The following is a 16,508-nucleotide window of genomic DNA, read 5'->3' as shown; positions in this document are numbered from 1 at the left end:
TTTAAATGCTGATGTTTCGTATGTGTTTAGCCAATCTGTGTACACTTACATCACTGGTAGATCCTATAGAATTATTTTAGAATATTTATTACAGGAATAATTATTACAGTTTTAAGACAATTTGTTTCTTTTTGTCTTACTCTAGACTCTCAAACTGCAGTATCACTGAAGAAGGTTATAAAGCTCTGGCTTCAGCTTTGAAATCAAACCCTTCACACCTGATAGAACTGGATCTCACAGGAAATGATCCTGGACAATCAGGAGTGAAGGTGCTTGATGATTTACTACAGGATGAATGCTGTAAATTATCCATCAGGTGATTAAAACCTTTAAACATTTTAGTCTTTTTTTCCTTCCCTTTCTAGCGTTTACTTATTTGAGCAATGACTAAAACTTGGTATTATGAGCACTTCCTGTGTCTGTTTGCCTCTCTAAAAATAATTGCTTTATGTATTCCCCAATTTTAAGTCGCTTTGGATAAAAGTGTCTTCAAAATGATTTAAAGAAAATGTCTATGTAAATGTAAATGAAAACAGATTTTATCATTCCATAAACAGTAAACAAATTAAGCAATTGGCAATAAACTAAGTAAATTCTTTACATAAATGCAATTATTATTCAAACAACACATAATGTCTTCTAAACATTATAATTCTTTTACATATATCCATCTTTTCTTTTATTGTCTTTTCATTTATATATATATATATATATATATATATATATATATATATATATATATATATATATATATATATAAACTTGGCTATGCTTTCTGTACTAGACTTAACAGAGACTTGTCATGGCACTTGTATACTGTTGTTGTTCTCTTGTTGACCTGACTGCTTCTATTGTTCTCATTTGTAAGTCGCTTTAGATAAAAGTGTCAGCTAAATGATTAAATGTAAATAATTTAGTAGGGATTGTCACTTATCTCCTTTTTCACACACCAAAAAAGTATTGTTTACATTGACTAATAATAGGTTCTCTTCCATCTGTACAAACTGAAAATAAAGTTGACATCTATAAACAATTATTGATTAAAGAAAACATTATGTATAATTTTTGGTTGTCACAAAAATTACTTTAAATCCTTATTTTTGTGAGCATTACTTTATGGGTATAAAATTAAACCTAATAGGAATGATTAGAAACCAATTCCAAACTCTAGGAATGACTAGAAACCAAATGTAACATCACAATAATACACTACCTATGGAAAGATATTAGTGGGTATGATCTGTGTTTGAAGAACTGTACAACAAGATTATTCAAATTAAAATGTATCTTCTACTTCCTGTAGGTTTTTGAAAAGTCCTGCTGCTGAGGACGCATGTGATTATCTCACTAAAGTTCTGAAAATAAGTCCATTAATTTTGAAAGAAGTGGATCTGAGTGATGATAAATTAGGAGATCTGGATTGGGAGAAGCTCTCTGCTCTTTTGATGGACTCTCATAGCAAACTGGAGAAAATGAAGTGAGTAATTTATACATTATAACCACTGTTTAGCCATTATAAAAGACGTCAATGTGTGTTGAATATGTGCTGAATAATAAATAATGCAGATTTTGTGTTCAGGCTGAATAATTGTGAGCTGACAGAGAAAAACTGTTCAGTTCTAGCTACTGTTCTCTCCTCCAAAACCATCCTGAAAGAACTGAACCTGAACAACAGCCGACTGCTAGACTCAGGAGTCAAAGAGATCTGTGAGGGATTGAAAAATCCTGTGTGTGAGCTGAAGATACTCAAGTTAGTACAATTCACCATAAACTGCTGTTCATTCAAACTGACAGGAACATTCACATGCTATCAGTGTTTTCTTTCTGATATTGAGCAGCTCTAGTGGTGAAAAATTCAATTAAAAAAAATACATATGATTGGTTAAATAGTATGAACTGTTTAGAAACATGTAAGTAATGTTTGTGTATTTACTTTTTATTTTAAGGTTTCCTTGTTAAAGTCTAACTATACATTGAAGTACTGAGTAATATTAATTAACTACTTGTACTTTCTAAATGGTTAGGATTAAGGTTTAGATTAGGGTTTTTTATATGTAATTCTGTATAATTTATCAGTATTATAATCAGGGCTCGAATTGAGGGGTGGAAAAAATGTAACAAATAGATTAATAGTTCAATTCAATTAAATTCAAGTTTTATTTGTATAGCGCTTTTTACAATACAAATCGTTACAACAGCATCTTTACAGAAAATTATGTTTCTACAATATTAAGTAGTAGCTAGTAGTTTGTGCACGTTTGACAGGATTTTAGAAAAAATTAAAAATAATAATAATAATAATATAAGATGTAATCAGCTAGACAATGAACTATCAATATTAGTAATTAATAGTTATTATATGATGCAGTCACACATTTAGCAATAATTGTTAGTTCTTTTTGTTGATTCAAGGTTAGCATTTCTCAGGTGTTCTGGATCCAGACTGGAGCTTGTGTAAATCCTAGTTACATCCCGTGGCAAAACATAGAAACAAAATAGAGACATCATTAGCATAGCTGCTGATTCAACAAAGTAAAATTAGTTTAACCCAAGCTCATGAATAAAAATACATATTTGATCAGATGCAACTACACGCAATTTAAAAGATACATTATTCGTATGCTTGGCGAAAGAGATGTGTTTTTAATCTAGATTTAAACAGAGAGAGTGTGTCTGAACCCCAAACATTATCAGGAAGGCTATTCCAGAGTTTGGGAGCCAAATGTGAGAAAGCTCTACCTCCTTTAGTGGACTTTGCTATCCTAGGAACTACCAAAAGTCCAGCGTTTTGTGACCTTAGGGTGCGTAATGGGTTGTAGCGTGGTAGAAGGCTAGTTAGGTACGCAGGATCTAAACCATTTAGGGCCTTATAGGTAAGTAAGGATAATTTGTAACTGATACGGAACTTAATAGGTAGCCAGTGCATTTTGGACTACCTGTAGCTTGTTTATTGACGAAGCAGGACAACCACCTAGAAGTGCATTACAATAGTCCAGTCTAGAGGTCATAAATGCATGAACTAGCTTTTCTGCATCAGAAACAGATAACATGTTTCGTAGCTTGGCAATGTTTCTAAGATGGAAGAATGCAGTTTTTGTAACATTGTAAATATGATTTTCAAAAGACAAATTGCGGTCTAATATAACACCCAGATTTCTGACTGTAGAGGAAGTAACAGTACATCCGTCTAGTTGCAGATTGTAATCTACAAGATTCTGTGTAGTGTTTTTTGGTCCAATCATTAATATCTCTGTCTTATCCAAATTTAATTGGAGAAAATTATTTGTCATCCAATCTTTTACATTTTTAACACACTCTGTTAGCTTAGATAATTGGGAAGTTTCATCTGGTCTTGTTGATATATATAGCTGAGTATCATCAGCATAACAGTGGAAGCTAATTCCGTATTTTCTAATAATATTACCAAGGGGCAACATGTATATTGAAAATAAAAGTGGACCTAGGACGGATCCTTGTGGCACTCCATATTTTACTGATGATAAATGAGATGACACCCCATTTAAGTAAACAAAATGGTAGCGATCGGACAGGTAGGATCTAAACCATCTTAGAGCCTGCCCTTGAATACCTGTATAGATTTGTAATCGATCTATGAGTATGTCATAATGTTGTGTATTAAGTTGTGTCAAATTCATCATGCAAATTAAATGTAAACATTCTCTACTTATAATTCACGAACTAAATAATGGCAATTGGCTAATTAACTCTGTACTGTAACAAGCTGCAAACAAGCAGAAGCAAGTTTCTGTAATTTTTCGTGCAAAATGTTTCAAGCGCAATTTTTGAAGTTCTTTAAAAGCAGACAACAGAATGTGATTTTTCTTTCATTATTATTTAAAGACATTCCCCTGACATAATTGTGCTGTATGTGTGACTGTGAGGGACTGAAAGATGATAGTAGGGGGTGGTGTTAGCACAGTGAATAAGACACATGCCTTTGGTGTGAGAGACCCGGGGTTCGATTCCACTGTGAGACATCAGTGTGTCCCTGAGCAAGACACTTAATCCCTAGTTGCTCCAGAGGAGTGCGACCTCTGACATATATATAGCAATTGTAGTCCGCTTTGGATAAAAGCGTCAGTTAAATGAATAAATGTAAATGTAGTAGAGCTGATATTATTGAGTCACCAACAAAAACACGTCTTGAGAGTCCAGTTGCATTCATTGCACAATTGTTATGAATAAACCTCAGGCTGAAGGAAAAGTAAATTTACGTCTGTACAGTAGAACACAGGAGAAGAAGGTTCAACAATCTTCAACAATAATAAAAAAAACAATGAAGCACAATTATTATTTTATCTAAAGTAATTTTTGCTTATTAGTATTGTTGAACTGGATCATCAAATGTCAGCAGCAAAGACATTAGTGAATAAAATGGTATTAGATACATTTCTGTTATTTAACATTTAATTATTGAAGTTTTGCGTCATATTCTGAGATTGTATTTCACTATTTTAATTCATTTTGATGAATACTAAATATGTTTTTTTACGGGACAAGCGGGAATCCACCAAAGCTCCACGTGATAAGTCAGTTAATATATGTGTGTGTATTGGCATGATTGTTCAATTAATTTCGTCAATTTCATTCATCATTATAAGTAGTAATAGACCGAATTGCAAATAGGTAGCCTAATTCTAATACATGCAATGACTATCGATCATTAAATTTTTATATTTATGTAGCCTACACAATAATGTTATTTGACACTGTAATCCTTTTGTTTTTAATATTTGTCATGTTTGTGTGATGTGCATCCCTGTGTGTAATAAGCAAAGTCAACACACACTGTAGACCCGCCCAGAGGTGCATTTTCTACCAACATGCTGTTTAATTAACAAAAAAACATTGCGCCATTGCCTTTAGACCAGGTTGGAGTTGGTCTATGGCACAGTTTATTTTCAGCTCCTTAAAATAGCAATGCGCTAGAAATGCGCCTGAACACACCTCTTTTTTAGACCAGCATGCCCATGGGCACACAAATGGGTGCAAATGCATTTGTAACTTAAATGACGTGGCGCTGGAAGAGAAAATGTGAACGGCACCGGACTGCCACTATCAAACATACTTGCGCTGCGCCTTGCATCACATTGCGCCGGGTGTATGATAGGGCCCTAACAGTAGAGCATAAAAGTACAGATAAATTCAGATTAAATATAAAATACAAATATACATACAAACCCGATTCCAAAAAAGTTGATAAACTGTACAAATAGTGAATAAAAACAGAATGGAATGATGTGGAAGTTTCAAATTTCAATATTTAATTCAGAATAAAAACATAGATGACATATGAAATGTTTAATCTGAGAAAATGTATAATTTTAAGGGGGAAATAAGTTGATTTTAAATTTCATGGCATCAACACATCTCAAAAAAGTTGGGACAAGGCCATGTTTACCACTGTGTGACATCTCCTCTTCTTTTTATAACAGTCTGCAAACGTTTAGGGACTGAGGAGACAAGTTGCTCAAGTTTAGGAATAGGAATGTTGTCCCATTCTTGTCTAATACAGGCTTCTAGTTGCTCAACTGTCTTAGGTCTTCTTTGTCACATCTTCTTCTTTATGATGCACCAAATGTTTTCAATGGGTGAAAGATCTAGACTGCAAGCTGGCCATTTCAGTACCCGGATCATTCTTCTACGCAGCCATGTTGTACGCATGTTGTAATTGATGCAGTATGTGGTCTGGCATTGTCATGTTGGAAAATGCAAGGTCTTCCCTGAAATAGCCTATGTTTGAATGGGAACATATGTTGTTCTAGAACTTGGATATACCTTTCAGCATTGATGGTGCCTTTCCAGATGTGTAAGCTGCCCATGCCACAATCACTCATGCAACCCCATACCATCAGAGATTCAGGCTTCTGAACTGAGAGCTGATAATAACTTGGGTTGTCCTTGTCCTCTTTAGTCCAGATGACATGGCATCCCAGTTTTCCAAAAAGATATTCAAATTTTGATTTGTCTGACCACAGAACAGTTTTCCACTTTGCCACAATACATTTTAAATGAGCCTTGGCTTTTTTCTTTTTTTTTTTGACCAATAGAGTTTTAGCCGGCAATGGCAAATTGCATGGTGAATCGTTCACCAGCAATGTTTTCTGGAAGTATTTCAGAGCCCATGTTGTGATTTCCATTACAGTTGCATTCCTGTTTGTGATGTAGTGCCGTCTAAGGGCCCGGAGATCTTGGGCATCCAGTATGGTATTCCAGACTTGACTGGAGTTTGTTCCAGATTCTCTGAAAATGTGGAATATATTACGCACTGTAGATGATGATAACTTCAAACTCTTCGTGATCCTCTGCCCATCTTGACTTCTGATGGACACTGCCACTCTGAGAGGCTCTTTTTATACCCAGTCATGTTGCAAATTGACCTAATAAGTTGCAAATTGGTCCTCCAGCTGTTCCTAATATGTACATTTAACTATTCCTGCCACTGTCTTCATCTGTAAGTCGCTTTGGATAAAAGCGTCTGCTAAATGAATAAAATTTATTTTATTTTATTTTTAAATTTCATTGCTTCCTGTCCCAACTTTTTTGGAATGTGTAGCTCTCATGTAGTCCAAAATGAGGCAATATTTGGCACGACATTTCAAAATGTCTCACTTTCAACATTTGGTATGTTATCTATATTCTATTGTGAATAAAATATAAGTTTATGAGATTTGTAAATTATTCCATTCCTTTTTACTCACAATTTGTAGTGTCCCAAATTTTGGGAATCGGGTTTGTATAAGGGCATGTAAAAAAATACAGTTAAATAGAGCAGCACAAGTCAGATAGAGTGCTAACCAGTGGAGTAAACAAACAGTGCAGATATAATGATTGTAGGGCAAAAGAGCTTATTCAAACTGATTTAATGTGACAAAAAGCTCAGAGAGCTGTTCTTTATTAAAACTGACTGAAGTGGAAGTTGAATGAGGTAATGAGCAGACCAATGCTGCACAAAGTTTCTAGTGCAGGCCACAGTTTGTTAGTGAGGGGGGGGGTGGAAGGATCTGGGGATGTTGGAGCTGTGGGGGGGGGGTTAAAATAGGGGAGGGGGTTCAGAGTTCAGTGTTGCCTGGAGCAAAAGAGGGGAGGCAGGTAAGGTTGGGAGGGAGTTCAGCTTCCTGAAAACCTGATGAATGAAGCTGTACTTTAGTCTGCTGGTCCTGGCCTGGAGCAGACTGAAGAAGCTGCGTGACGTGTGGGTGGGATCCCCTGCAATGCAGACTGCTTTACAGATGAGACGGGTTCCATAAATGTCCTGGAGGGAGGGGAGAGAGACAACAACAACCTTCTCTGCTGCTCTTACTATGCTTTAAAGGGTCTTCCGGCAAAACACGGAAGATGATGCATCTGTAGAAGGTGCACATGATGGTGGCAGGTGCTCTGGCTCTTCTTAGTTTGCGGAGGAAGTAGAGATGCTGCTGTACTTTCTTGGCCAGTGATGTGGTGTTGTCAGTCCAGGAGAGGTCCTCTGTTAATTGTCCATTCACTTGTTTCATTTTTTATTGAATCAGCTGTTTTGAACAAATAGTTTGATTTGAATGATTAAAAAAAGGGGGATTTGCTGCCACCTATGGGCAGTTTTATTGTCATCTTTATTTATCTATGAATGTCCTAAACCAAACAAGGTACCAGCACAAAAACACATTCAGCAAAAAATTGTTTAATGAGCAGTATTTACCCAAATTCCTCCATTTCAGGCTCCAGAAGGAAAAAACATATAACATGTGTAACAAAGACACCTTAAAATAAAGTATTAAGCTAAATTTTAAACAAACTCAAATCACACTTATTCAAAACAAACAGATTCCTAGTCATCATTAAATAATTAATATTGCACTTTAATGGCAGAATAAAACTGTGGCATATTTAAAAAGGTAAACTGTAGTGTGATTTAGTCATATTTATTGATATTATTGTGATGAGTTAATCTCAACTGCAATGTTACTTTAAATTAGTGTTTTTATTTATTCATTTATTTTCTGTAGGCTTTCAGACTGCAGTATTACTGAAGAAGGTTATAAAGCTCTGGCTTCAGCTCTGAGATCAAACCCTTCACACCTGATAGAGCTGGATCTCACATTAAATGATCCTGGAGAATCAGGAGTGAAGGAGCTTGATGATTTTCTACAGGATCCAAACTGTCAACTGAAGACACTGAGGTGAGTGTTATACAAATTAAAACATTCAGCAGTCTTTATTAAAATATTTTAGGTGCAAGAAAATGTAACTGTCAAAAAGATATTTATAAAAGGTTTGAAAGTCCCTTTCACAACAATGTGAACATAAAACAATATATGACAGATAATGTCCATGTACATCTACTATGTCCAGGTTGTTACAAAGTCCTGAAGCAGAAGCAGCGTGTAAATATCTAACTGAAGTTCTTCAAATCAAAAACCCGTTACTCCTGAGAGATCTGAATCTGAGTGAACGTGAACTAGGAGACACACAAGTAAATCAGATTGCTGCTCTACTGCGGGATAAACATTGTAAACTCAACACACTGAAGTGAGTATTATGTTAATATATTTTATAATTTTAAAGTATCTTGAAGAGATGAGAAACTGCATGGTGACCAAGAGACAATAATAAAGTGATTTATAATTCTCCCTCTCCTGTTCATCATTTTAGGCTGTGTGATTGTGGTCTAACAGATGAAAGCTGTTCACCTCTCGCTACAGTCCTGAGATCAAACCCCAGTCTGATAGAGCTCGATATCAGCAACAATAAACTGCAGGATTCAGGAGTGATGAAACTCCAGAATGGATTAGAAGATAGAAACTGCACACTGCAGAAACTCAGGTGAGTAAAAATTAACCATAGTTTGGTTACATGTAGCATGAATTTTTTTAATACAATTTATAATTCAACATTAAGAAATGTGTTTCTAATTCTACAAATCACACAATACTTTTTGATTAATATAAAATGGTTTCCATTTAGACTTTCAAACTGCAGTATCACTGAAGAAGGTTATAAAGCTCTGGCTTCAGCTCTGAGATCAAACCCGTCACACCTGATAGAACTGGATCTCACACGAAATGATCCTGGAGAATCAGGAGTGGAGCATCTCAGTGAGTTACAACAGGATCAGAACTGTAAGCTGAAGACACTGAGGTGAGACATGATAAAATTATACAAAATAAATTAAAGCTGCAAGCAGCGATGAAATGGCCCTTGCACCCGGGCTCTCTGACACCCGGTGGCTTTAGGAAAACAGCAAACGGTGAGCAACATACATTTAAAAAAAGTAAACCTTTACAGATTCGATTGGTGTATTGTTCTTATCTGTACGATTAAAACTGAAAGTGTAATTGAAGTTATTTTCTGGGTTATCAGGAGAAAATTACCCATAACGCTTATACGTGTTAAGGGTTAAAGTAGAACAGTATCTAAAGCTTGTTATTAGGAACAAAAATACATTTTGTCTTATCAACGTTTTGTATGGTAGTGTGCATTTAATTCAGAATAAAACTGAATTCTGTTTTACCTTTTGCAGGGTTTTGAGACGTTCTGATGCAGATGAAGGGTGTCAGTATGTGACTGGAATTGTGGGTACAAACCCGTTACTCCTGAGAGAGCTGAATCTGAGTGGATGTGAACTAGGAGACACACGAGTGAATCAGATCTCTGCTCTACTAAAAGATAAACACTGTAAATACAACACACTGACGTGAGTATCTTACATAATTTAACAATACTTGATAATACCATTTTCTAATTCTAATTCTAATTTTCTAAAGGCATCGCAATGTGAAGTATAAAAATTAAACAGGCCATTAAAAACACAAATTATTATAAAATGACATTTAGTTTTAAACAGTAGGCCAAATCAGTGATCGTGGGCCATTAATTATTAAGTTGGCTTTAGAAAGCCAACTTACTGATATACTATTTAATCTTATTATTATTATTAAAAATTTCGACACCTATCTCCTCGTAGAGCTTTCAAGTAGAGACATGCGCTGAATGGATTTTTCAGTCCCTCTCCCACAGAAAAATATCTTATTTGGTCCCGCTCCCGCTCGTGACATTCATGTTTTGACCCTCTCCCCCCTGCAAATGCCTGCATAAAAGCAATATAAATAGATTTTTATCAGCCAATCAAAGGTATTTACATTAAATCGTTCTGTATCATCTCCTAAGATCCACAACATCCCAGCATAAATGCTCCCAATTAAATATTTTTTATTTAGGCTAAGCATCAACATTCACAAACCACTGTTATTTACAACATAAAAGCGAGCATGGGCTGCTGCGTGCATGGTTTGGCATGGCAGAATGCGAGCTGCGCTTCCTTTATTATCACTAAAAGCTGACATCTCAGTTCATTACGATTTTATAAAGCTCTGTTATAACATAATGAACATAGCCTATGCACAATAAGCCTTTCACAATCTCTAGACTTTGTGTGTTAAAATGTTCAAATAAGTTGTTCTTTTTGCTTTTGTGCAGCACATTGATAACAATTTATCCCCGGTTTCACAGACAAGGCTTAATCTAACACCAGATTAAAATGGATGTTTGAGCTGTCTCAACTGAAAATATTTTGCTCTGACATATCTAAAAATGTGTCAGTGTCATTGTTCTGTGTTAAGTTGCTATACATACATACATATATATATATATATATATATATATATATATATATATATATATATATATATAGTGGTGGGCATAGATACATTTTTTAATCTAGATTAATCTCACTGTAAACTTGGAATTAATCTAGATTAATCTAGATTAAAATGGCTCATCTGAATTCTGCCAAAGGCAATCAGAATATGTGTGCTATAAAATAAAATAATGACTAAAAGTAACGTTAAGTCTTCGAGAACGGGTTTCTCATGACAGGTGGTACATTAGACCACGGGCTTATTTCCTGTTTCCAAAATGCATCACAAAGTGCTTGAGAAAGCTGTAAACTAATTCCACATTGCACAAGGTGCAAACAACCTTATGCCTGTTTCACACACACTCCGTCTGCAGTGCAAATGCATTGCGGGGGTTTTTTTACACACCCATGTTAACGGATTCCAGCGTTCACAGGGTTGCGGTCTGTCAGTGTGTTCCAGGGGCGTTGCGTTGCGTCTGCAGCAGTGCAGCGATCGTTCACGTACCGAGAAGCGGACTGCAAACACGTCCTGTGTGAAGGCACAATGAGTATGAGTCTATGCTGCTTCTGCACCACATACGAAATGAACATGGACTGCATACGCACTGCAGACGGATTATGTGTGAAACAGGCATGAGTCTTGTCGAGGTTTTCATTGGGAAGCTTCTTTTCTTTTTTTTTTTTTTCTGAAGCAAACCCGGCGGCTTCAGCTGCATCCATGTTATCACGTCACGTTTGATGTGGTAATTTCTATTTGACATCTGACAGGAACAGGAAGAGACATATTGCAGATAAGCAAGCACTCTTAAAAATAGATCTTGTATATGTAAATGCAGACATCAAATAGACATTTCTGGATGTATGTACATGTGTGATTTGGGTGCTTTACTGTCAGGTGCTTGTGCCACCTTCTGTAGAACTTAATGGCAATGGTGCTGGTTTTCCTCAAATGTTAGTCTGGAGCCCTACAGTGTTCCTCAAAGTCAGAAAAGTCATAATAGTTTTAGAAGAATGTTGTCTGTGGTATATTTTCACTACAAAACACTACGAAATGGCGCAAATATCACCGCAAATTTTAGGCCGCAAAAATCTGAAAAAAGTTGAAATTCTGGAGGCACTGACTAAGGAAGCTAGGAAAAGCAGACCTAAACAAATTTGCCCCGTTGAGCAAAAGGGTGACATTGATGTAGAATTACTGGTTCTAAAATTGATGTCAAGCATTTTCTGCGCATCTGGAATAGAAGTAATGCTTTATAACATAAAAGCTGTTCGAGAGAATTTCAAGTGTGACTTTCAAAAGACAAATTACAGTCATGAAAAAAATCCAAAACCTTAGTTGATCATTCTGGATCTGAGTCTTTGTCTTTTCTCTTTCTGTCTTCAGTCTGTGTGAATGCAGTATTACAGAGAAACCGTGTTTCATCCTGACTTCAGCTCTGTGTGTAAACCTTTCACACCTGAAAGAGCTCAACCTGAGTGGAAATAAAATAGAAAACAAAGGAGTAAAGCATATATGTGAAATGCTGATTGATTCACGCTGTAAACTGGAGAGATTGAGGTTAGTAACATTAATATACAAAAATCTGAATGCTTTAAACAGTTTTTAAACTAAGACACTTCATATGTGCTATACTGTAAAGAGCCTGAATATTTTGTGATCTGGTGAAGTAAAGGTGATTTCTCTTCCTCTCTCATTGTAGGTTAGGATCCTGTAATTTGACAGATGAAGGGTGTTCTGATCTGACTTCTGCACTGAAATTAAACCCATCACATCTGAGAGAACTGGACCTGAGTGAGAATCAACTAGGAGACTCTGGACTGAAAAACATTTGTGATCTACTGATGAACCCTCAATGCAAGCTGGAAAAACTAGAGTTAGTAACATTATACTGTACAGCAGTTACAGTGTGTCAGTAAAAAAAACTTTAAAGAATTTGAAACTTTGTGGCTATAAAATGTTCATCCTTTGAAGTCTTTTCTGCAAAAAGAGATAAAACTAAAAGCGGACTTTAAAAAGCAAACGTTACATGAATGGCAGTAGGTTATTATGATAGTTATGTAGTTTTTAGTTATGGAGTTTTGTGAGAATTAATTTTACCTATACAATACATATATTTTATACTTACTTTGCAATTAAATAAAAAAATCCCAACATGAAACATGAAGAATTAAAAGGATTCTGTCAGTAATACAAATATCCATGCTGCATTCACAGCCACTATTTGGGATTGACAACTGCATTTGCTTACAGGTGTGAGTCTTGAAATGTTTTTTTTTTTTTTTCATTTAGCAGATTAAATACATATGTGTATTAATGAAGTTAAAATATTCACATGTGTGTGTGTGTGTGTGTGTGTCAAAACATATATATATATATATATATATATATATATATATATATATATATATATATATATATATATATATATATACATACACAGTACACAAAAAACTTTTATTTTGGACGCAATTAATCATGATTAATCATTTGACAGCAATAATATAGAGAAAGAGAGAGAGAGAGAACTTTAAACATGACAGTACTTTTGAAAATACAATAAAACAATACAAAACTGTGTAAAATTTATCAACATTTTCAAACAGATTAAACCGCAAAAGAACAACGATATAAAGTTATTTAGTGTTGTTATTAAGTATTTAGTGTTGTTCGATAAACAGCAAAGCTAATACAAAAAATCTGAATGACTGTTTGAAAACAGGTAAAAACTTTTTGAAATGTGCCTCTCACAAACAAAGTAGTGCAGTCTATTTTGTTCATGTGGGTTTCTGGGGAAACCGCTGTTCCATGAGCACCATCTACTGTCAAGAGAGAGAAGAGCATTTTCATTCAGCCTGTCTCCTTCACTCATGCTGTGTCACTGACTGACTGGGAGTGACACATGCATTGCTAAAGCAATAGTGCAAATTTAGTGATCTTCTATGCTAATTAGAACTTTCAAATATTTTTGTTTCCTTATCAATCCATGGTGGGACAAATTATATTACGGCAGGCTGCTATAGTTTTCCAGTGATTAATGAGAAAAACAATGAGCATTTCTCTGCCACTGGAAATCCATTATAGGTGAAATTCCTCATCACATGGTTTCACATTGAGGTGACTCTGATTCTGCCTACAAAATTATGCTAAGAAAACGCAAATGTGACCGTGCCCTCTAGGTTAATATCAACTATGGGTGAACATTAAAATAACACTTCTTCCTCTGTTTGTCTTTCTTTTTCTAGTCTAAATGACTGTGGCATTACAGAAGTTGCTATTCTGGCTCAGTCTTTGGCTGAGAATAATGCACTGGTATTTTTAAAAGAGCTTGATCTGAGTAAAAATAACATAGGACACTCCAAAACGCAGCTCATCGATGTGCTACGAGACTCCAGCTGTAACCTGAGGTGAGAAAACATCCATTTGTCACAAAGACAAACATCATGTCATTTGTTTTAAATGTATTATATTTCAAACAAATATTTTTTAAATAATAATAATTTAATATCAGTAACTAATATGCTTACAGAAATGTTATATGTTAAATGTAATGTCATGTTAGTTACAGGCCGTTATACTTTGTACTCAAAGTAGCTGCAATATAACAACTGATTTGTTCCACTCAACACTGTTGTTCTCTTCTGATTTCTCCTCGCAGCCTGTAGGAAGAACATTCGCCTCAATCCTCAGAACAATCCGAACAATCCTCAGAAGGTTGTCAGTTTAGTACTGGAATAAATCAATATGTATAATGGTAGTTTTAGTTAGATACTGCAAAACAGCAATTAAAGAGCCAGTAAGATGAAAATTCTAAGCCTCCTATCACTGTTTATAAGTCCTGTACAACAGGTTTAAATCCATCCAAGGTTAAAAAACATTGTCATTTTGTCAAAATATCATTTTAGAATTACCTCAATTCTCAGAGATCCCCAAACGGTTCGCGCGAAGCTGTTCAAAAGATTCAGTTTCCTTAAACCCCACCTTTCGGTAGCATACTTTGTTATGATTGGTCAACTAACATAGTCAGTTTTGATTGGTTGTTCCGCACACAACGTCACGGTAAACAATGCATTAGCATCTGTTTGGGGTGAATTAAGTCTTATTCCTCTCATCGCGAAGCAAACAGTAAAATAAAAAACTTGAACAGTCTCGCTGCTTTTTCTTCTGTGTGGGTGTATTCAAGCCCCGCGCTTCAGTTTGAATCTGAATAGCGCGTTCAGCGCAGGGGCGTGGTCACATTAGATGTAACGAAGGGAGATGTGAAAGATTGGACATCATGTTGTTTCATATGGATTACTTTATCACCGAATATCTGTTTTCGGCAGCACTTGTTTAGTCTTAAAGTAAACATGTCAAGCTTTCTATAGATATCTCTCTCATGTCTCTTCGTTGAGTATTCACGGAGTTACACTTCATTTTAATGACGTGTTTGTAAATGAAGATCAGCGCCGACTTTTTCGGGGTTATCAGGGGAAAATGACTCATAACGCGTATCCGCGTTAATCGACTCCAGAGGGTTTTAACATATAACTGTTAGTGCTAGCGCGACATACTGATAAGACGCTCAAGAGAAAACAAACACATAACTTCATAATCATACTTCGCATTGTGATTCGGAGATGCTTGTTGGTCTAAATAAAGTTGGTAATGAACCCTCTTTTATGGCCAAACGCTTTGAAAATCCCACCTTGAACTCACCGAGATTAGAAAAGCAGTCATCAGTGAAATGCCATTGGTTCTTCTGATCTTCATTCTTTGGCAGTGAAAATAAAACAAACTTGCCTTTACAATTAAAAACACACTGTCTCCTCGAAATGATGCTCTCACACCAACCAGAGCGTCTGTTTTGGGGGGTGGGGCAGGTCAGAGTTCAGTTTCTCTCAAGACGGTAGGCGGAGATTATTATGTAAAGTGTCCCTAGTGACGTACATAGAGATGGGCAAAAGATTTGAAATCTATAACGACTCGTTTCAGCGATTCAGAGTCGACTCCTTACTTTAGAAGCCAATAACTTTATAAATCGTGTACTTTTTGGTTTAATTACTTTGCACATTGTTTACACTGATGGACAGCTACATCATACACTGTAATACAGGTCATTTTTGATTTCCCATCTGTGTGGCTCTTTAATTAATACAAACAATGCCATGTTGATCTTAGAGCTTCAAACAGCACTGCTTTATCAAATGTAATGTTGATTATTCTAGCTCTTATGTATTACCGTACTAATGTATAAGTAAAACAGGATTAGACCTTAAAATTAAATCATAATCATACACCAGTTCAGATAGTTCAGATGATTTAAATATTTTCTTCTCATGTAATGTGTTTGCATATTGTAAATTTAAAAATAAAAAATCTTGATCATTTAATTTTGTTTGAAGAGTTCATTAGTTCAACAGCCAGTTATCAGTATTATTGATTCAAAGATTCTCCTGTTGTGGACCTGAAACTGAAATGTGTTTCTCAAGATCACCACTAGAGGTCAACACACCATCACATGATGTGTAGAACAAGCAACAATTTTAGCATGTCATCATCAGTCCAAATCTTCAGCACAACCAGTATTTTCCAGCTCTGTGTGAGATTGCTTTTCCTGCTGTGATCCATTATTCCTCTCTGTGCTCCACTATATTCCCTGACCACCACTGCTGAGACTTTCCCTGCCAGTGTACAGATTATATAATGAATATGAATTAATCATGATTATGACACAAAATTGTATGCACACAAATAGATACAAACATTTAGTCTACTAATTATTTGATTCATACTTAAGTGTGTAACATAACTGAATTAAGCAAATCATCCATAAATCCAACTACTATATGTAGAATATTTCCAAATAGTTACAAAATGCTCACTAAATATCAT

The 16,508-nt window shown here is 35.4% G+C and overlaps 1 protein-coding gene across 1 annotated transcript in view; it reads left to right on the top strand.

Moving 5' to 3' along the window:
* LOC113092155 (protein NLRC5-like) overlaps positions 1–14,536 on the top strand; it is a 34,579-nt gene extending 20,043 nt beyond the window's left edge. Inside the window, exons 17-26 of the mRNA XM_026257763.1 lie at positions 146–269; positions 8,131–8,180; positions 8,353–8,529; positions 8,653–8,823; positions 8,965–9,138; positions 9,521–9,694; positions 12,021–12,194; positions 12,337–12,510; positions 13,880–14,041; positions 14,293–14,536. Coding sequence (XP_026113548.1) covers positions 146–269; positions 8,131–8,180; positions 8,353–8,529; positions 8,653–8,823; positions 8,965–9,138; positions 9,521–9,694; positions 12,021–12,194; positions 12,337–12,510; positions 13,880–14,041; positions 14,293–14,299 — 1,387 coding nt within the window. The 3' untranslated portion in view covers positions 14,300–14,536. The remainder of the gene's footprint in view (positions 1–145; positions 270–8,130; positions 8,181–8,352; positions 8,530–8,652; positions 8,824–8,964; positions 9,139–9,520; positions 9,695–12,020; positions 12,195–12,336; positions 12,511–13,879; positions 14,042–14,292) is intronic.
* The last annotated feature ends 1,972 nt before the right edge of the window (positions 14,537–16,508 follow it).

Source organism: Carassius auratus, unplaced genomic scaffold (assembly GCF_003368295.1).
Source record: "Carassius auratus strain Wakin unplaced genomic scaffold, ASM336829v1 scaf_tig00214501, whole genome shotgun sequence".
Classification (NCBI taxonomy): Eukaryota; Metazoa; Chordata; class Actinopteri; order Cypriniformes; family Cyprinidae; genus Carassius; species Carassius auratus.
The sequence above is the reverse complement of the archived record's forward strand: the minus strand, read 5'-3'. Positions and strand labels throughout refer to the sequence as shown.